At 39.5% G+C, this 22,745-nt stretch overlaps 1 protein-coding gene across 1 annotated transcript; it reads right to left on the bottom strand.

Moving 5' to 3' along the window:
• Positions 1-1,350: 1,350 nt before the first annotated feature.
• sergef (secretion regulating guanine nucleotide exchange factor) lies at positions 1,351-22,085 on the bottom strand. The gene is made up of 11 exons (XM_072672293.1): positions 22,047-22,085; positions 16,211-16,346; positions 15,499-15,654; positions 14,343-14,437; positions 14,148-14,208; positions 13,925-14,038; positions 13,693-13,755; positions 13,319-13,477; positions 11,797-11,945; positions 6,305-6,341; positions 1,351-1,467 (listed from the first exon to the last, which is right to left on the bottom strand). The coding sequence occupies exons 1-11, from the start codon at positions 22,083-22,085 to the stop codon at positions 1,445-1,447; spliced, it is 1,032 nt and encodes a 343-aa protein (XP_072528394.1). The 3' UTR covers positions 1,351-1,444.
• Between the last annotated feature and the right edge of the window lie 660 nt (positions 22,086-22,745).

Here is a 22,745-nt window from a genome sequence, read left to right as displayed (position 1 = left end):
TACATAGCCTGTTCTTATAATTTAGAAGTACTGAGTCAAAACTAAAATAAACAGACTAAAATATATTTGATATATATATATTATTTTACAGTGTATTAAAACATTAAGAACGTCTTCTTTGAACCTTCAATGTGTCACCACAGACCAAGACATTTTCAATGTACTGTCATATACAGACGTTGAGGTTCCCCACAAACCACTGTGACCAGGAGCTTAGAAAGAGGCAAAGCTCAGTTTCACACAAACCGGGAGACTGGCAGTTCTGATGCGTCTTACTACACATGAAATTAGCTTGCCAAACAGTAGTGGGCAAAAAAATAAATAAAAGGACAACCCAATAAAACAAAATGTATATATTTTTCAGTTTATTATGTATGAGCATAAACTCTATAGGTATTTAAGGAAGAAATAAGTCTATATAGAGGGTGCTACACAGCTGCTACACATTTTAAACACTTTATTTAGGCCCTGATACCAAACATAAGGATGTACTATAACAGATGTTCCTCTTTAAATGAAGCATGTCTGCATTCGCAGAAAGCACTTCCGTTTTAAAAATAGAACAGCAAACATGTCACAAAGTGAAGAAAACAAGAACAGAAACTCTGAAAAAAAGAAGCTGCTTCAAGCGTAAATGCATCTTCACTGCATCATTTTAACAAGATGATCCATTATGGGTTGTGATGTTAGATCATTTACCCTTTTAATATTAGCATTATATTGTGTATATAAAATACAGTCAACCATTATTCTGATAATGAAAAGCACTGTAATCTACTTTTAGTACTGTTCATCATCATCCTTTTCTATAAACTCAAACTAATAATGACATTTATTTATACATGCAATGCAATCAATTGCTGCTGGCAGTGGACCAATGTGTCAGCAAACTCCATTTAAATAAATGATAATTAAAACATGGGCAGTATCTTTCTGTCCTAAAATGTTAAAAGTTCAGGAGTATTGGAAACCACAACTTTAGCCTCAGAATGTGATGAATATTATAGTCAAAATGAACTCGGTCATTAACAGCATGCATCTCTTCACAACACTTCCTCAGGCTTTAGTTTGTCCCACAGTCTGTCCCAGAAGGAATCACGCTGATCTAAGTCCTGAGGCCAGTCAAGGTACGTTCTGGTCTTCACCAGACGAGCCAGCCTGTGATGCGCAGACAACAGGCGGGAAGGGATCTTCTCCAGGAAAACCAGGATAAGGACATCTTTGTGTTCCACCTGCAACCGGCTGGTTGCCAGCCGCATCTCCAGAGAGCACCAGGTGCTGCGCAAGTAGTTGCGGCTGACCAGACAAAGCGTGTAACGGCTTTCATAGAGACTGTCTGTGATATTATCCACCACATCCTTGCCCAGCTGGAAGTCCCTGCCGTGTAGGCAAAGACGAAGGAAGGGTGGGCCTCGTTGCTCCAAGCTAGGCAAAAGCTCCTTCATTACCCAGTTCTCATCTCTGCCGCTGTAAGAAACAAAAGCATCATAGCGATACTGCAACCTGCCATCTTTCCTTACAGCTTGCTCAATCCAGGCACGAGCAATGTGATAAAGCGGGAAAATGAAATGTACTTTCATTTGATGGCCCAATACTGCCAACATCAAGAAGACCACACCCAAGGAAGTCAAAATAAAGAGCACAAATTCTCTCTCAAAAAAACAGTTCTGCTTTGCATAAACCCGCAAGTTGGGTCTGTCAAAGCCATCGTTTGATAAACACTGCAATGCGTTTAGTCTTGGAAGCTTAATTTCAACCTGCACTTGCTTGTTCTCCAGCACCCACTTGAAAAAGTTGGCATTGTCACAATTGCAGAAGAGCTGAAGACGATAAATGGCCAGATTCTGTAGGCTGGTGAGAGGTTCAAAAAAACTGCCATATATTGTGACATAATCCCGAAACACCAACATCAGAAGTTCCAGTGACTTTAAGTCTTGCGTTAAAGTGCCGTCAATACTGAAAAGTCTACAGTCAAACAACCTCAGGTCCTTCAGTTTAGTCAGGTTGTGGAAAATGACAGCCACGTTTGATTGTTTTGAAAAATCCACAGCGTCAAGTCTCAGTACCTTGAGGTGAACAAGCTTATTAAGATCTGTCAAATCCCCAATTTTGTCTGAATATCCAGATCGATAGACTAGGTTCTCCACATTTGTAATGTACTTTCCTATGAATTCTGATCCACAGAGGATATGTTTGGTTCTTGCAAAGAGAGTGGTGACTGATTTAAAAAATGGACGCCAACAGTCCTCAATAGTGACAACAGCCGTGTGCACATAGAAGGTAAGCTTGTTTTTTAAAATCACATTGGATCCAATAATCAGCTCCATTGGTTCAACATACTCGTAGAACAAGTAGGTCAGCTGTTCTGAAATATTACCAAACATGTGTGTTAAATTCCACCTAATTATGAACCCTGGTGGTGAAACCTTAACATATCTAAAATGTAATTCTTGAAGATTCACAAGATGCCTAAATGCCATTTCTTCAATGCGAAACAGTGGATTGTTCTGAAGGTCTAGTACCGAAAGATTGTACAGACCATCGAAAACATGGGGACTAATCACACTAATTAAGTTATACTGGAGGCTCAAGAACCTTAATGAGCTTAATTCCATGAAAGCAAAAGGTTCAATTTGTGAAACAGCACAATCAGTAATATTAAGTGTTTTAAGATTGGCTAAACATTGGAACTGATGGCGATATATCTTATTTATTGAATTCGATTTAACAGTCAACACAGAGAGCCATGTGACCTGTACCGGAGACATACACACAGATCTAAAACCAGATGTATTCAGTCCCATGCCAGAAACTGACAAAGCACTAAGGTTTGTCATATAGTAGAAAAAACTCAAGTCTATGGGCTGTAAACCATTGACAGCGATTTGTAACTGTTCAAGTGCAATGCAGTTATCATTCCTAAAATGAGAGAAGTTACTAACAGTTTCACAATATATCGTAAGGTGTCTAGTTGACAACTTGGACACAACAATGCACATTTCCTCCACAGCAAGTTTGTCTGTATTGTATGTTAAGGAATCTACACTCTTGATGCCAGATCTGGGAAGGTAGTTGAGTAGCTGGTCATTCAAACCAAATGCTAAATTAGGCAACTCTTGAAAAAAGTCTATTGCTCCAGGATGAAAATGCTTAATTTTGGAAAAGTATAGGTTGGCTCTCGGGATACGTGGGAAAGTTTCAAAAAACAATTCATTTTTATGGGTACAGTTAGGGTTTTCTAATATCTCATCCACCATCGTTGCAAAAACAAATTCTTTTAAAGACGTTAGCCTTATGAGTCTGCATATTAGTTCAGAGAAGACAGATTTGCCAGGCCAAACAAAAGAAAATTTCTCAATTTTGGGGAGATCATCAAAAACATCAGTTGCCACCAGTGAAAGATTTAAACTGGAAATGTTCAATTCTTTTAACTCAGGAAGGTTCCTAAATACCTGGCGTGATATTGCAATCGCACAGCGGTCTACTGTAAAAAGGCTCAATCTTCTAAGGTTTGAAAGCCCCTGAAATGCCCCAGGATGAATTTGAGTAAAACAGCCAAAGATCATCAGGTACTCCAGAGAAGTGAAGCGTGAAAAAGAGCCAGAAACAAGAGATCCATATGGTGTTTCAACATCCGTGCCAATACACAAGTTCTGAATGTCAGTTGGAAGCCCGGCAGTATCCACTTTAATATCGCTGACATGCTCACAGTAAGCACCATGCTCACCAGAACAATCCAAGGCAAGTTCGTTGAGTTGACATTTTTGAAACTGCCATCCATGCGTGATGCTGCTGAAAAGCACAAGGGCGATCAGGCATAGCAGAGACTTCATGTCTTCTGCAAAAAGAGGTTGTCTTGTCGCACGCCTTATTTCAAGGTCCAAATTCAGTCTTCAAGGCAGTTCGCTAGCAGATTCAATCTTCAGTCTTCTAGGCAATTCACAGTTGGCAAGCAGTTTACTTACAACGCTGACTGTGAAGTTAGATGGAGTTGGTTGTCTGATAATGATGAACATCGGAAAGTCTGTGCTCTGTTTTGTCTGTAGGTTGAGGAAATGATGAACTGCAAATGCGTGCCTAGGGTTAGTGATGGTTATACGCAAATTTGGGGAACCAAGTCAAGTCAGGAGCTAAGTGTTCATAAATGCAAGAAAAAGTACAACCAGTGGGATTTGAAATCTACACATAGGTTTCTCTTTTTCACCCAAAGGCAAAAAAAAAAAAAAGTAAAATAAAAAAAAAAATCATACAACATCGTTGTAAAAATCGAATTAATATTTACGCAAGTTCAAGTTCAGGCACACAGAGAATTTCTTTCAAAATGTCAGATTTACTGATATGGAACATTTACAAACCATTGAATTAAAAGGTCATTTTTCAGGTGGTTTCTCTGAGTAATCAGTATGCATCAAGTGGTAACATTTGCTCTAAGATTTCATTGTCTTATTGTTTCTGTTGAAATCAACATCTTTGTGAATTTTTTTAAACCCCAAGAAAATAGTGATTGCTAAGATCTTTATCAAATAAACACATAAAAAGCCCACTGGGCCGGTCAATTCAACGGTGTTAGCAGGGCCAGGCACATTGTTGTCCTGTAGGAATCATCCATTTCTCCATGTTATAATGCATTTGCCCTAAGTACACTGTGGTAATTCTGGGTAACCACCAATTTGGCAGACAGCAATTGGCTGCCTGATTAAAAACTGTGCAATTAAAACTGTTAAATAAAAAAAACTGTTTTAAAAATGTAGTAGGACTGATTTTTCATCTGAAATGTACTAAGAAGTGGCCATAAAGTACAGATACTTCCAAAATCTACAGTACAGTAAAGAAATATGTATACTTTGTTACTTACCACCTCTGATGATGCGTCATCCTCACGGCCTGAAGGTCTGCACTGACCAAAGTGCACTTGTCTTCACACAATCACTAGGACTTTGTGAAGTACCTCTGTTTTAAACGCTGCACAACAATACCCATATACTGAAAGCAACAATCACTGGGATAAATGATCACAGAGCCACAACTCTGAACTCCGTAGGCATGGAATCCTTTGGGAGACTGACGTTAAAACACCTGAAGCATGTCAAAAACGCTCTGTTTGACCCTCTACAGTTTGCATATTAGTCTAATAGGTCTGTTGATGACACAGTGAAGGATAAGGTGAAGTATCATGTTCAGCAAATTCAATCTATTGTTCAGACCTGCTATGCACCACAATTTCTTTGTTTCCTTGAATTCAGTGTGAACTCTATTCAATTTATGTAACACTATTAATCAGTTAATTAATCAGTTAATCAGTTAATCCAAGTGTGAAATGTTTATTGTCCGTTACTGTGTGCTGCAAGCTGCTGTGTTACCAAAGACAAAATTCCATGTCTATGCAAACATACCTGTCCAAAAAAGCCTTTGCCACATTCTTGGTTATTATAGAATCACCTGTCCATTATTCTAGTAACACCTAAAATCTGTGAAGTCAAACTTCTGAATGTTTGTGTCAAATGCCCCCCACCCCCCTCCCCACCCCAAGGCACTGTATGTAAGGTTGGACAGAGTACTCTGGTCTTGCATGTTCCATGATAGGCAGTTTAACTGAAAGGGGATGGTACTGACCTTATAATGTATAATGTAAAGGCATGAAAATCACATTCACACCAGTCTTCTATGATAACAGTACAGCCCTTCTACAGAACTCCTGGCTCCTTAATTACTTTAGATACACATCTATCCTCAAGTTAATGAGAGGGTAAAGGATTCCTATTATGGGAATTTAGTCATTAAGCTCTCCAAGGTATCAATCCCAAAGTTGTGGTTAATTCTTACACTACAGCATTAGTGCTATCATTTAATAACTAACGGATTTCTGTCACAAATCCTCGCTCTGCGTCACTATCTCGGCCCTCTCAATTCTGATGTGTCTTCTCAATGTCAGAGAAATAAGCCATAATAATCCAAATGGAATTGTTGTGCCTCCATTTTTGTTCAATTCAGCAGTAACTTGGGCAGTAACACAGTATTTCGACTGATGGCAAAATAAAGACTCTTCTGATTTTATGCTTGTTCTCTCTCTTTCTTTATCCTTACTTTGTCACTAGCTTGCTTTTGCTCATTACTGCCTCTCTGCTTCAATGTCAGGATTTTAGCATTATCAATCCTATTCAACATGTTTTAGTCATTATTTGTCCATTCCGTGTCCCAATTCTCTCAGTCTAGTCAGAAGAATTTGGAACAGTTGATGATTTGGGGATGACTGAAAAGAATCTCTCTGTCTTTCTCATATCATGTCAGACATGTACTCACTCACCTACAATGGCAAGATTGTGTTCTGATCCGCATGCGATCTGTTAAGGGAAAAAAAGAAAATGGAGATTAACAATACCACAATAGCAAAACCAGCTTCCTCAGACTCTCTCAGCAAGACACTTTTACACACAGATACACACAACCAGTCTACACTACTGGGTGTGCACTTTAAATGAATAAAGTGTTACAGTTACTTGTCAGTAGCTATGTGTATGTAGCAACCCATGGCCATTATTGTTAAGGAATTCCAAAGTAATAACAAAATGACTTCCAAACTGACTGAGTGTACAGCAAATAACTGGGGCTTTTGGAATTTGGATCTCAGAAAGATTCTGTAAATGGTTTAGTTTCAGGGTCCAGACACAAACAAGCTCTACATAAGGTCTGTGCTGGAACACACCGCACAAACTACAGCTCACAGCCAACCCACTCTTACTTAATGCACTTGCATGAAATGATTCTATAATAATAATAATACTAATAATAATAATAACTCTAATAGAGATGTAGAAACTTGTAAAACAATTGCAGCATACAATATAAAGAGCATATTGTTTGAATGTCTTCTACAGCTACAGATGCCTTTTGTTATGCTAAACCTAGTGCAGAGGTCTAATCTAATCCAGAAAAAGCATCTTCTAACATTTGATTGTATGTGCTCCTGTTTTGTTGGAATGGAAACCTGCACTCACACCAGTCCTTTGTGAATGAGACTGCATAACTCTGACCTAGTGTATGGATCACAACAGGTGAACGTTTAACACACATTAATGATTACATGATAAAAAGTAAACCCAACCAAGAACTTAATGTGATAAAATTTTAGCAGATGATCAAATAGCAAAAAGTCCAAAGGCCCACAAAGCAAGTGTTTAGTTTAAGCCAGTGGTGGCTCGTTCTATTTAAGACATTCTATCTAAAACATATGTCTCCCAATTAAACCAGCAATAGATGTGTGGCAGTCATCAAATCATAGTGCATCAACTCTGAAAGCACACATACAGATATGTACACAAGGGTAAGCGAGGAAGACCTGCCCTGACTTGTCTGTATCTTTTAACATCACTGACACAACAGCTTTCTTTTAGCAAACCGCACAGCATAAGAAAGCACAGCAGAGATACAGGCAAAACACAGTCAGTGTCAAAACAGCCCCTGGTCGCTGGACAGAGGACTGCCCAGAACACTCAGAACAACTGTCTAGAGGAAAAAAAAAAAAGATCCCAGAGCTGACCCTCACAATCAGGCTTGAGGTTAGGCTACATACACTACTAGGGTGTCATTAGAGATGAATGGATGCTTATATCAAGACACATAAAAAGTCCCCAATATCTTTATACATGTAACATTGATAAAAAAAAGAAAAGAAATAGGGTTATTTGATCTGAAGTAAAAACTCGACAGCTAGCTATTGTAGATGGGTGTCTCAGCAGCTGCAGTAAGCGCAACCTGTGGTCCCACACTGTCTGCCTCTTCACCTCCCTGCTCGGCATCCAAACACCTACCTCACATTCTTAAAGATTAGGGTTGCCAAAAAAAAAAAAAAGATACTACAAATGGTAAAAGTAATGGAAATAATAATAAAAAGCTAGGAATCATATAGGAAATAAAACGTCCCTTTTGGGGTAAAGGCCCCTAAACTGGCTTAGCGACACCACTAGTGTATATGACACAATCTATGCTAAACTCAAGCACACAGTCAATCAGTCTCCTTAGAAAAACATAAGAAAGGGTTGTACTGCAGAGCCTGGTGTCCTTGGATGCCATCTCTTTAACAGGTCAGTTTGTCAACTTTCTGCCCTGCTAGAGTTGCCCTGACCCTCTCTTTGTGATGCTGCTGTGAAGTGAAAATGTCTAGAAGCAACAACACCTCAGATAAGTTCAAAGAATGGTGACCACTGAGTGCTGATTCTGAGTCCTAAACTGCTACTGAAAGCAGCATCAGCCAAGAACTGTTCATCATAAGCTTCATGGATCATGTTCCCATGTTTCCATATTAACGCTAATGGATTTGGAAGATATTCAACAAACACATATGAATGTGCTGTTTGAGAGTCTACATACTTTTGGCCATTAACTGAATGATGCATTGTCATGAAAGTTTTGTGTTAGCCCCTTAAACCCTGTGCACAGTTTTGTGTTAGCCCCTTAAACCTTGTGCGTAGGCCTATACCTCAGAGCTTTACTCTCATAACTACATTACTGCCACAATTAGCATTAATTTCACAAACCCTAAAACAGAACACTGTGGGACTCCACAAAATGCATGATGGTTTCTGAATAAGGCCTAATAACTGAATAATAAACCTATTTTATTTAATTTAATTTTTTTTAAAGAAAGCTCTCATTATATGACTAAATTCTTCCTCAAGCTGTTGAGTATAGGAAACAGCCGATATACAATTATTCTCCATCAATAATGCTGGAGGGCACTGTATACATTTTCTGTTTGCCAGTTTTTCTTGATGTGCTAAATCATAACATTAGAGCTGGGGGAAGGACCAAGTAAGGTGACAAAGGTCATTCCAGATTTTTGTATGACCTTGGTGACTCTGGAAGCACAGCAGGGTGTCAAAGAGTGCAAAGCAGGCCGAAAAGGGAAATGAAACAATCACTGCTTAACTTTGCTTCATATTCAATTCAAAGAATTCAAAGAGAAACTATTATAATTATCTCTACAGAGTATTAGAACTTGCACAATACAACACATTCAGCTTTCTTTCTTTATCTTTTGCACTTTCTATAATGCCAATTATTTACACTAATATTATGTGTATCCTTTTATTTGCAGAAGTGCATTTAGGTTTTACCATCTTTGACAGCGGCTCTATGAAAAGAGAGTGCCTTACATGTTGATTGGCAATGATAATGCAATGGAGTGATCGGAAAATACGATACAATTATAGTGAAACTATTATTACTAAAGTAGTGGTAAGGGCTAAGATCAGAGCACAGGTTGATGCATTACGCCCTTCTCTTTACTTAAACTCTACTGAGACACCAACTCAAGATGACATCATCTTCTAGCTTATTTAAGGACTATGCAGGCAGTGCACATGACTAGCAAAAAAGAAACATCCGTCTGGACCATGTTTGGAAATGCACACAAGCTGTTTTTAAATTGAAAGAATGACACATCCAATGAGTATGCTTTTATATGAGAGAGAGAGAGAGAGAGAGGGGGGGGGGGGTGGAGAGATCAGTTTCTCAATCAATGAGCTGTCTCTGTACACAGGTCACCCCAAATTAGTCATTACTGCCAGTTGATAGCGTGTGCCTCATGCTTTCAGCAGTGAAACAGAATATTCTCATTCTTTTTACCAGTTACACTATTACAGGAAACCATTGGTGACATGGGCAGAATGTACAAGCTGCTTTTCATAATCTAAGATAATTTCTAAATGAAAGCCCAGTGTAAACTGTTACAAGTACAAGATTCTTAAGGGACTTTTAGAGGTTCTTTAATTTAAAACTGTGGAGGAACCTCAAGGTGCTTCAAGAAAAGGTTTTAGAAGATTCACTGAAGGTTCCTCACAACATCTTAGGAGGTTCATCCACAGTTTCAAACTCCTTATACTTTTAACAGTGTATATGTGTCTACATAATACATTTAAAACATCAGAGTATCAGGTTTCATCACACTTAATAAGACTGGAGAACAGTGCACCTTGGATACGTATCCTGACACCGAAACACTCAATACATATGGGTACAGATCTCTCCATCTGCTGATGAGACTACAGACCTCACTGGCCCCTCCTCGGGATTCCCAGCTCAGCATGCAGAACCTGTGTGACACTGTGTGAATGAACTAATCTGATTGTAATGTAATGCTTACTACCATGGACAGCTCTCTCAACTTGTTCTAGCACTGAATTCTAGCCTAACATGCCTTAGGGCCACTCTTATGTCTTCTTTCCGTGCTGGACCAATTTAAGGCTATTTGTACCAAGTGCATGTAAGGTATGTTTATTTGCTGCATGATGGCCTCTAATCATCCCTCTCGATGCTAGTCAGTACAGGCACCTGTTAGCTGAAGTAAATGAATTGGTAATTGTTGTTCTCCTCCAAGCATGTTCAGCTTCTCTATAACACTGAGTTAGTGGCAGTTCGAAAAGATGCCTTTGACTGGATTTATGTGGCTTGGAGGATAGGGGTCCTAGCTAGTGGGTGGAAGTTGGGACTCCAATATAAGATACAATACAATGTCTTCCCCTTAAATGATATTGTTGAACAGTTGTGGATAAATTTTAACAGCAAGCCCAAGGCGTCCTTATCAATAAGCAGCAAGGACAGACAAAGTATTTAGGGCCCATCCTCCTCTGCAGCTTTTCTTCTCACTTTCAGTGAGAATTACAGCATGTTTCACCCTTCCTCTGTCCCCTTTCTCATCAGCATACCCAATGCACAACAGCAGAACAGTGAGGACACTGTGGCATCAGCAGCTTTTGAAGATTAAGCATGATAAGTGGTGCACTGGCAGTAAAGAGGCGGGGTGCACCACAGCAAGTCGCCAAAGGACACCTGTCCAACGCCCTGAGCGGAGAGGAAACATCAAGCTACTGCGACAGGGTTTGGACAGGGCCGCTCTGTGCCTGGAAAACCGCACGAGAGATAAATGCAGCATGGCACAGATGTCATGCCCGTCTGTATCTCACACTGCCAAAGACCTTTCTTCTCCTTTCCTGATCGCTCTGCCTTCTCGTTCTCCTTCTCCCACACATGTCCACAGTTCCCTCAGGTCACTTTGCTTGAAAGAGGGCTCTGTCAGAATTCATTTTACAGTCTCAAATGTATTAAATGCAACTGGAACTCACTGAGTTTAACATATAATGTTGGTTTGTGTACACACACACACACACACACACACACACACACACAGAAGTTGTATCTCCAAGGTTAGTGGTGACCTTCAGTGTTAGAGAACGCTGTCTCTGGGCAGGATGCAAGAAACAAGAGGTAATTCTCATAGTGATGTCCCCACCTGCTGGCTCTCTTTGTACACTGCACATTGCTGTGTGTCCAGCTTTTAAAGCCTCACACAAGCCTGATCATAGGGTAAAACAGGAGGAATGGAGAGTGGGGAAAAAATGGTCATAAAACCTAATGTGGTTGTTTTTTAACATCTCACTGTTTAAACAGCTGCATTCTGCTATTCATCACTTTAGTTTTATACAAATTCAACAAAAAAGCATGTTAATAAATGATAAAATAATAAATGACAGTATTACTGTATATTATTATATATTATTATTGTTGTTGTTGTTTTTGTTATAATAATAATTTAAATAATACAATTATGTTTTTCAACACCAGTATATAAACACAGAATCCAGTTGGAGCGTTTCTCAAAGATACATGGCAAAATCTGGCAGAAAAAGTAGGAGCTGACAAATCAAGTGCCTCACTATTTCTTTTTGGAGCAGTAATTAGAGCTCGGCCTAAAAGTAAAAAGTATTACATTTGTCCTGAATAAGAGCAAGGTGCTCATACTTGCGTGGCTCCATAAAGTGTCTTGACCTCTGACGGTAGGCTTGTCTCAGAACTGGAGACTGAGTCTACACTTGTGGCGTCATCAGTTGGCCCTTGTCTCCCAAGCTGTCCATAATTGGCTCTCCCCCACGTAAAGATTCTCCCACTCTCTGAAAGTTGTAGATAAGATGCACTTAATAAGACAGTGACTTCTACAATCTAACAAGGTTAATATCCAAGTAGCCTTAAATTCCAGGTGATATACAGAGGTACATTTGGACATCTATAAAGAAAAGTTCTGTTATTGTGAATGGTTATTGTGAATTAAGTGAACAGAAGATAGACTGAAGTTAAAGTTAAAGCCATTATTTTCATTCTTTTAAGGAAGATTAGTGTATTATTTTTGTTTGTACAATTTAGAAAAACAAACAAGGAAACTCAAAAGATTTTCGAAACAGTTAGCTTGTTGGACCTACGGCTTGGTCATCGTTAGAAAAGGCCAGGTGATGCAAATATCAGTTTTATAAATAATTTGGCTAGATCTGAAACTGTGCTCTATTCACTATATAGTGCACTACTTTGGGGTGCTGGCCTTTTGTAGTATTGTAGAAAAATGCAGTGCCAAATGTTTAGTGCACGGTTCTAACCCCACAATGCATATACAATAATGTAGTATAGTGTCCAATGTACACTAAGCAGATGTGGGTGATTCGCATGCAGCTTCTTTCTGAGGAAGACTGTCACTTAGACTGGGTATGTGACACAATCTGCTGTCGCACAGCAGTGTGCTCACACATATAACAAGGTTTTTTGAACTCGTTCACTGCCATGTCTAATTCTGTTCCCTATAACAGTGCTCTATACAGTGATCTGGATTTTTTGCATGTAGGGCATATTGAATAGAGAACAATTTCAAATGCAGCTTCTGACTCCTCAATCCATGTCCCAACAATCAGCCATAGGCTCCTCTAACCAGCTACCTCGCTTTCAAAAAATGTAAACAATTCATGTCCATGAGGCAGGAGACGACTAGGAAGATAAAGCATTATCAGGTGACTGTTTCCTCATTTATGTTGTTAATATAATTAATAAATCCTGAAAAGAAAACTGCTCAAAGAATTGCTAGAAAAAGCAAATCAAAAGCTCTGTTCAGCTGCAAAAGACCTTCAGGAAGATTCCTCAGACTGTAGAGTGGTGGCGCACTGTTCTACTGTGCAGAGACACCTCCAAAAGCATCATCTTAATTTACTCACTTAGCTATTTACAGTAACAATTAGACCAAGGGAGCCCAAAATGTGGCATTCCACTGTATCTGAAAGACAACTTTAAATACACTGCTATTACCAACACTTCATATGAGGCCTTGTATGAGGGACAAAGCCTCAGGCTGGTCATACAAGTAGGACTACATGCTGATATTTTTCAAAGAGAACTGAAAGTGCTCAGAACTATACGAGTCAATTTAAATAAAGATGTCAGGAACCAAGGTTAAGACTCAAGTAACACCATCTCCAAAGCAAAGACTGGGTGTGTATGCTCATACCTGTCTGAGCGATTAGGTGTGTCCAGCCACTGTATACAGCAGAAACACTCTCTCCATTTAGCAGCGAGCGATCCAAAGCAGAAGGAAGTGGCAGGAAAGACTCCTTGCTGCACAGCTGGCCATGTTTATTACTTCCCCAAAGGAACAGATCTCCAGTTGCTAAAGGATCAAAACAAACATTCAAAGCTCCCAACATTTATTTATCAGCAGCAATCAGTTCCCACATCAGAGGACCGGTGCACTATTACACTGTTTTATGATCCAGACTTACTTTAAAGTTTGAAAGTTTGTCCTGCTAGTATGAATATGTATCTATGGACTGTACAGATAAATATGCTAATAGATCAGAGATAAAAGACTGAGAAATACCTCACCTGTCAAACAGACAGAGTGTGCAGAACCTGCAGCCACTTTCTGGGAGGTTAGCTGATCCATTCCTATGAGTAAAATACGGGTAGTTTTTAGTTAATTTCACACCTTAGCAAAAAGTGTATAAAATGCACAGCCATGTATATCATACATTACAAAATAGACCCTACACACACCCATACACCTTTACAGTCATAAGTGCTTGTTTATTGTGCAAGAATGGGTCAATGTGTTTACCTGGGACCAAACAGGGCTCCTGGGAGATGAGGTGGGCTGGGACAGGCTGAGGATTCAGGGCTCGTTTTGCTTGACTGGATAGACCTGTACCCCACTGATACACACCACCTGAACCTTCGCATTCACAAAAATACACACACACACATTGAGTGTGGATAACGCAGGGAGAAAAAACAGATGGAAGGAGGGAATAAGAGAGGCACAGAAAATGAGAAAGGCACACCTGTTACTGCAAGTGCATGTCTCAGCCCTGCTGCTATACTGATGACAGATTCACCCAAAGACTACAGAAGAAACACAAGAGAGAAACATTTTGTAATGTAATAGACTATATTAATATACTATATATTACATATAATATAGATATATATTACATGTAATAATAATAATAATAATACAATATACATTCAGTTTTTACCTTGACAAAATGAGGCTCTGCTGTGTGTTTTATCTGTGGCGACACCCCCAGCTGTCCAAAAGCATTGGAGCCGCACGCCAAGACTTGGCCATCATCTGCAAGACAGAGTTTCAGTGGCTATATAAGAATCCCAGTCTCTCTTGGGGCTCTTTAAGCCCAGTACAGCTCTAAAATATCAGAATAATCTCTGAGTAATCTGAGAAGCTGTTTACAATTTGCATCATCATGAGTTTTCATTGATTGAGTTCGGATTTTACTTGATGCATTGCAATCGGACAATAATTGGATTGCTCAAATCACATTGAAATTTAAATGGAAAGTGTTTTCTGTAGTCTACAATTATGTAAGCGCAACACTAAGTCTGCTGTCGTACATGAAAAGGGGCTATTTGGCATCGAGAAACCAGCTACAATCAGTCTTGACTCAGTCCTCGGGACAGTAGCGCTGCTCTGTTTTCAGCTGTGGGCAGCATGGGCAAGACTATGCCTTCTCTAAGACAATTTGCTGCCTGTTTTAAAAGATATTTGATATTCTAACAACAGTGAGAATTCATGTTTACAGTAGATTACTGTACTGCAAGCACTTTGTACATGGCAAAGTAAAATATAAAGAAAAAATATCTACACACACTGGCGGTGCATTTTAGAGAAACATATGGATTGAAATAGGATGGAGGTCTGAATCACAAGTTAATGCAAGGCCCTAAGGTTTTTTAACAAACATTTGAAAGTCTACCTGGTTCTCTGTTATTAGTGCTTTTTCATAACATCAACAAATTGCATGAAAAAAAAAGCTAAGACATGTCTGGTGTGTGAAGTCACATTTACAGTTAATGTAGTGTAGTGGGTAACACCACCACCTTGACAGTGGCAGACTAGGTGTTTGATTCCCTGGGCCGGCAAATGCACCACACCTCACTAGTTCTTGAGCAAGACCCCTAACACAATATTAGCCCCCTGTGTAACATGATTCTAATATAAGTTGCTCCGGATAAAAGTATCAGACACATTTCTTTTATGTATATTAATATAACCAAGATCTAAAAATCAATGGGTGCTATAGAGATCCATTACTTTGTTCCTTCAGTGCAAAACATATCTGGGGGGGGTGTTTTAAGAGTAATTTGATTTTGCAGTGAACAGTTCCCATAAGTTACCAGTAAGAATGATGGTGAAGTCCCAGCCACAAGACACTTGCTGAACTGTCTTATTTCCGGGCAAAGGACAAAGCTGAAAGGTCACGATTTCCAAAACGTGGCCGATGCCAAGCTGGCCTTTGTGATTTTGTCCACATACCAGCAGCTCTCCCGACTCTAGAGAAAGTATGGTGAAAAACGATGCAGATGTTATTGCAGAGAGGACTACTACCACTTTCCACGTAACCAACCTAAATGCTGAACAAGTGAATCATGTTGGCAGTGACAGCACAGTTCAAGCTCATTTCATGGCTTACTATGTTTATTATAGGGCCGGGGCGATATGGTAAAAATCATGATATTTAAAGACATTTTTCATGATACACAATATTTGGCACGATACATGTAATCACACAGTAAATACATCAAAACTACTATACAGATACTCTCCTGTACTGAATACAGTGATATTAAGTCAGAATCTGCTGCACTTCATTCACTTACCAGTCTAAGTACACTGTTAGTAATGAAACCTGCAGTTGATCAGTGTTCTTTAAGCACTAACAGTCTCTTTGATATGCTTAGCATATACAAAAGCATACTGTGTATCACAATAACAAAATTTATGATAATCCAATGAAATATCGCAAATTGCCCAGCTCTAGTTTATTCTTTTTTTTTTAAGACAAATCAACTACAAAGGGTTACACAATTCAACGTTTAAATATCTCACCAGTAATAAGTGCTGAATGGCCACCCCCACCAGCAATGGCCCGCAACTTTCTGCTAGGCTGACCGTAGTCCACATGCTGCGGCTCCACCTGATCTTCGGCATGGCCCTGCCCCAACTGTCCGAAACTGTTTGCACCCTGAGAGAAACCACAAAACGTTTTGAAAAAAGCCACTATCCCCTTGTACAAAACTAACTAGACTGCACAGGGTACAAGGGTATGCCGCCTTTTTTCCCAGGTAAAGAAAGTTAAATTCCAAGTTAGCATTAGTTGGATGTCAAAATGTACATCAAAATGTGATCAGCCATAACATTAAAACCTCCTACCTAACATCGTCACACCGGTCAATGAATGGGCTATATAAGCCCAGCATTAAACTAACATGCTACAGCTTATCTACTGTGGGGCATCAATGAGCCCATCAATGGGTTCCCCTAACCTTTTCAACGGCTATCCTTCCTTCCTTCCTTCATCGACTTTAAGAACTGACTGTTCACTTGCGCATATATATATATATATATATATATATATACAGTGAGTCCAAGAAGTATTTGATCCCTTGCTGATTTTCTTTGTTTGCCCACTAATAAAGACACTATCCTTCTGCACTTTTAATGGTAGATATATTCTAACATGGAGAGACAGAATATCAAGACAAAAATCCAGAATATAATTTTAAAGAATATATTTTAATTAATTTGTATTTCAATGAGGAAAATAAGTATTTGATCCCTCTTGCCAAACACACTCAATACTTAGTGGCAAAGCCTTTGTTTGCAAGCACAGCGGTGAGACGTTTGTTGTAGTTAACCACAAGTTTAGCACACACACCAGGGGGAATTTTGGCCCACTCTTCTTTGCAGATCCTCTCTAAATCATGAAGGTTGGTGGGCTGTCGCTTGGCAACTCTGACCTTCAGCTCCCTCCATAGATTTTCGATCGGATTGAGGTCTGGCGACTGGCTGGGCCACTCCATGACCTTAATGTGATTTTTCTTGAGCCAATCCTTTGTTGCCTTTGCTGTATGTTTAGGGTCGTTATCATGTTGGAAGACCCAACCACGGCCCATTTTCAGATCCCTGGCAGAGGGGAGGAGGTTGTCCCTCAGGATTGTGCGGTACATGGCTCCATCCATCTTCCCAGTGATGCGGTGAAGTAGCCCTGTACCCTTGGCAGAGAAACACCCCCAAAACATTATGCTTCCACCTCCATGCTTGACGGTGGGCACAGTGTTCTTGGGGTCATAGGCAGCATTTTTCTTCCTCCACACATGGCGGGTGGAGTTGAGGCCAAAAAGTTCAATTTTGGTCTCGTCTGACCACAAAACCTTCTCCCAATAACTTGGTTCATCTTTCAAATGATCATTGGCATACTTGAGGCGCGCCTCCACATGTGCTCTCTTCAGCAGGGGTACCTTTCGGGCACTGCAGGATGTGAATCCATTGTTGCGCAAAGTGTTGCCAATTGTTTCCTTGCAAACTGTGGTCCCAGCTGCCTTCAGGTCATTTGCTAACTCCTGCCGAGTGGTTGCAGGACGATTTCTGACTGTTCTCAGCATCATTGCCACCCCACGAGGCGAAATCTTCTTTGGAGCACCGGGCCGAGGTCTGTTGATTGTCATGTTATACTCTTTAAACTTTCTGATAATTGCACCAATAGTTGTTACTTTCACATCCAACACCTTACTAATCTTTTTGTAGCCCATTCCAGCTTTGTGAAGGTCAACAATTCTGACTCTGAGGTCCTGTGACAGCTCTTTGGTTTTACCCATGTTGGAGACTTGAAATCTGTGTGATCTGTCTGATTCTGTGGACAGGTGTTTTTCACACAAGTGATTAGTGAGAACAGGTGGCTTCAGGTCAGGTAACAAGTTGATTGGGAGTGTCTAACTGGTCTGTAAAAGCCAGAACTGCTAATGAATACTAAGGGATCAAATACTTATTTCACTCCATGAAATACAAATCAATTAATATATATTCCTTAGATTTATTTTCTGGATTTTCTTTTTAATATTCTGTCTCTCCATGTAAGAATACATCTACCATTAAAAGTATAGAATGATCATGTCTTTATTAGTGGGCCAACGAAGAAAATCAGCAAGGGATCAAATACTTCTTGGACTCACTGTATATATATATATATATATATATATATATATATATATATATATATATACACTGTGTGCAGAATTATTAGGCAAATGAGTATTTTGATCACATCATCCTTTTTATACATGTTGTCCTACTCCAGGCTCTATAGGCTTAAAAGCCAACTACCAATCAAGTAAATCAGGTGATGTGCATCTCTGTAATGAGAAGGGGTGTGGTCTAATGACATCAACACCCTATATAAGGTGTGCTTAATTATTAGGCAACTTCCTTTCCTTTGGCAAAATGGGTCAGAAGAGAGATTTGACTGACTCTGAAAAGTCACAAATTGTGAGATGTCTTGCAGAGGGATGCAGCAGTCTTGAACCTTTGAAGCGTGATCACCGAACAATCAAGTGTTTCATGGCAAATAGCCAACAGGGTCGCAAGAAACGTGTTGGAAAAAAAGCCACAAAATAACTGCCCATGAATTGAGGAAAATCAAGCGTGAAGCTGCCAAGATGCCATTTGCCACCAGTTTTGCCATATTTCAGAGCTGCAACGTTACTGGAGTATCAAAAAGCACAAGGTGTGTGATACTCAGGGACATGGCCAAGGTAAGGAAGGCTGAAAAACGACCACCTTTGATCAAGAAACATAAGATAAAACGTCAAGACTGGGCCAAGAAATATCTTAAGACTGATTTTTATAAGGTTTTATGGACTGATGAAATGCGAGTGACTCTTGATGGGCCAGATGGATGGGCCCGAGGCTGGATCAGTAAAGGGCAGAGAGCTCCACTCCGACTCAGACGCCAGCAAGGTGGAGGTGGGGTACTGGTATGGGCTGGTATCATCAAAGATGAACTTGTGGGACCTTTTCGGGTTGAGGATAGAGTGAAGCTCAACTCCCAGACCTACTGCCAGTTTCTGGAAGACACCTTCTTCAAGCAGTGGTACAGAAAGAAGTCGGTATCGTTCAAGAAAAACATGCAGGACAATGCTCCATCACATGCATCCAAGAAGAAAAAATGATGACATGGCCCCCTTGTTCACCTGATCTGAACCCCATAGAGAACCTGTGGTCCCTCATAAAATGTGAGATCTACAGGGAGGGAAAACAGTACACCTCTCTGAACAGTGTCTGGGAGGCTGTGGTGTCTGCTGCACGCAATGTTGATCGTAAACAGATCAAGCAACTGACAGAATCTATGGATGGAAGGCTTTTGAGTGTCATCGTAAAGAAAGGTGGCTATATTGGTCACTGATTTGTTTTTGGTTTTGTTTTTGAATGTCAGAAATGTTTATTTCTAAATTTTGTGTTATATTGGTTACCTGGTGAAAATAAACAAGTGAGATGGGCATATATTTGTTTTTTATTAAGTTGCCTAATAATTCTGCACAGTAATAGTTACCTGCACAAACAGATATCCTCCTAAGATCTAAATCTAAAAAAAACCCACTCCAACTTCCAAAAATATTAAGCTTTGATATGTATGAGTCTTTTGGGTTGATTGAGAACATAGTTGTTGTTCAATAATAAAAATAATCATCTCAAATACAACTTGCCTAATAATTCTGCACACACTGTATTATAAAAATATGATCATTTACTTTTTACTAGGTTTTAATGTGATGGCTGATAAGAAGATTGAATGCTTGAGCGCATGAATATCTGCATTAACATCCAACTACTGCACCACCTACTACAACTACTTCTACTCTTAGTACTATTACTACTAACACTACTACCCTTACTACTACTACTACTCTTAACACCACTTCTGCTACTATAGTTCTTACTACTTGTACTGTTAATACTATTACTGCTACCACTACTATCCTTACTAATACTACTACTACTCTTAACACCACTTCTGCTACTATAGTTCTTACTACTTGTACTGTTAATACTATTACTGCTACCACTACTATCCTTACTAATACTACTACTACTCTTAACACCACTTCTACTACTACAGTTCTTACTACTTCTACTGTTAATACTATTACTGCTACCACTACTACCCTTACTACTACTACTACTACTCTTAACACCACTTCTGCTACTATAGTTCTTACTACTTGTACTGTTAATACTATTACTGCTACCACTACTATCCTTACTAATACTACTACTACTCTTAACACCACTTCTGCTACTATAGTTCTTACTACTTGTACTGTTAATACTAGTACTGCTACCACTACTATCCTTACTAATACTACTACTACTCTTAACACCACGTCTGCTACTATAGTTCTTACTACTTCTACTGTTAATACTATTACTACTACCACTACTACCCTTACTACTACTACTACTCTTAACACCACGTCTGCTACTATAGTTCTTACCACTTCTACTGTTAATACTATTACTACTACCCTTACTACTACTACTACTACTCTTAACACCACTTCTGCTACTATAGTTCTTACTACTTCTACTGTTAATACTATTACTGCTACCACTACTATCCTTACTACTACTACTACTCTTAACACCACGTCTGCTACTATAGATCTTACTACTTCTACTGTTAATACTATTACTGCTACCACTACTACCCTTACTACTACTACTACTACTCTTAACACCACTTCTGCTACTATAGTTCTTACTACTTGTACTGTTAATACTATTACTACTACCACTACTACCCTTACTACTACTACTACTCTTAACACCACGTCTGCTACTATAGTTCTTACCATTTCTACTGTTAATACTATTACTACTACCACTACTACTACTCTTAACACCACTTCTGCTACTATAGTTCTTACTACTTCTACTGTTAATACTATTACTGCTACCACTACTACCCTTACTACTACTACTACTCTTAACACTTCTGCTCCTATAGATCTTACTACTTCTACTGTTAATACTATTACTACTACCACTACTACCCTTACTAATACTACTACTACTCTTAACACCACTTCTGCTCCTATAGATCTTACTACTTCTACTGTTAATACTATTACCACTACTACCCTTACTACTACTACTACTCTTAACACCACTTCTGCTACTATAGATCTTACTACTTCTACTGTTAATACTATTACCACTACTACCCTTACTACTACTACTACTCTTAACACCACTTCTGCTACTATAGATCTTACTACTTCTACTGTTAATACCACCACTACTACTACAGTTACTACACTGAACAGCTCTGCTCTGCTACTACAACTACCACTACTGTCACTACTACTGCTACTCCTCTTAATACCACACCTACTGATTTGACCGTTCCTACTACACTACTAAAACCCGAACACATTAAAAAAACATTACCTAAAGTATTTTAGCAATCTCGGGGCATGAGATTGAGTGAGTACGTTTATACAGGTCTGCAAAACACCTAGTTTCCCTAGTGTTTTTTCAGATGTTGTGACAGTGGGGTTTTGTATCCCACCCTGTTTGGTTTTCATCGCACGATGACTATGATCACTGTCAGTGAACCTGGATGAGAGAATCGACTCCTCACTGCATGTGTTCGGCTCTATGACAGTGGTCAATGGTCCTACAACGGCAGAAATGTGAGGAATGCTCATATCACACTCTGAAACTGAAGCTGAGCTGAACGAGTGAGAAACAGTGTAGAAACACGTCAAACTACACTCGGCGCTTCTCTACAGGTGCAGTACTGGTACTGGTGAGTGGATGGTCTCTGCACAGTCTTACAGTGCTCACAGCAGACTCAGCAGTGTTTGATAGATTGGTAAAAACCTACCCACGTGTACAAGACATATTTCGTCCTCGGTGGGTCCATCAGTGGGCGCAGCGTGATGACGATTCACATGGCTGCTAAACGCGTCCTTCAGATCCGCCATGATTGTTGTGTCTTTCTTATTTTAAGCAGCGTTTCACAATTGAGCTGCAGAAACAGCGCCATCTGGTGGTGGATTCTCATCACATCACTCATATGGTAATTTTGTCTTTAGAAGGATGTGGGATCTTTAGTTTTACATCGATAACATATTTTAATTTCATTTAAATAATGTTAAATGTGTACTGGTTTACAGATTTAACGTTCTACTGGACGGAAGGAAATCAATGGTCGCAAAACTATTCCCACAGTTGGTGTTTTGATGATGGTGGTGTTTCACGAAAGATCCTATGCAGGATCATATCACACAGTGGTTCAAAAGATTCTATAGCTGTTCAAATGGGTTGATATCTGGTGACTGTGAAGGCTATATTTTCATACTCAAACCATTCAGTGACCCCTCATGCCTTGTAGATGGGTGCACTGCCACCCCTAGAAGGGACTCCTAGGATTCTAGGTTTCAGAATAGAAGCGTTTGGTCAGAAGATAAAGCTGAAGTGTAAGTCAGTGTAAATCAATACAAAGATATAAAAAATAAAAGAGGGAAGGATGCTACATAGATGGACACACATTTAGAAAGACAAGAGGAAGGGTGAGTTCAGT

The sequence above is a fragment of the Salminus brasiliensis genome, chromosome 2 (genome assembly GCF_030463535.1).
Source record: "Salminus brasiliensis chromosome 2, fSalBra1.hap2, whole genome shotgun sequence".
Lineage (NCBI taxonomy): Eukaryota > Metazoa > Chordata > Actinopteri > Characiformes > Bryconidae > Salminus > Salminus brasiliensis.
Note: the sequence above shows the minus strand (reverse complement) of the source record. Positions and strands in the feature narration are given on the sequence as shown.

Excerpts from the sequence above, each read along its gene's own strand:
- sergef (XM_072672293.1), bottom strand. The coding sequence starts at position 22,085 with ATGGACCCACCGAGGACGAAATATGTCTTGTACACGTGG. Across the intron at positions 14,438-15,498 it reads CTTCACCATCATTCTTACTG|ATGATGGCCAAGTCTTGGCG; the intron begins GTAACTTATGGG and ends TCTGTCTTGCAG. Across the intron at positions 1,468-6,304 it reads ACACAATCTTGCCATTGTAG|CGGCAGAGATGAGAACTGGG; the intron begins GTGAGTGAGTAC and ends TGTTTCTTACAG.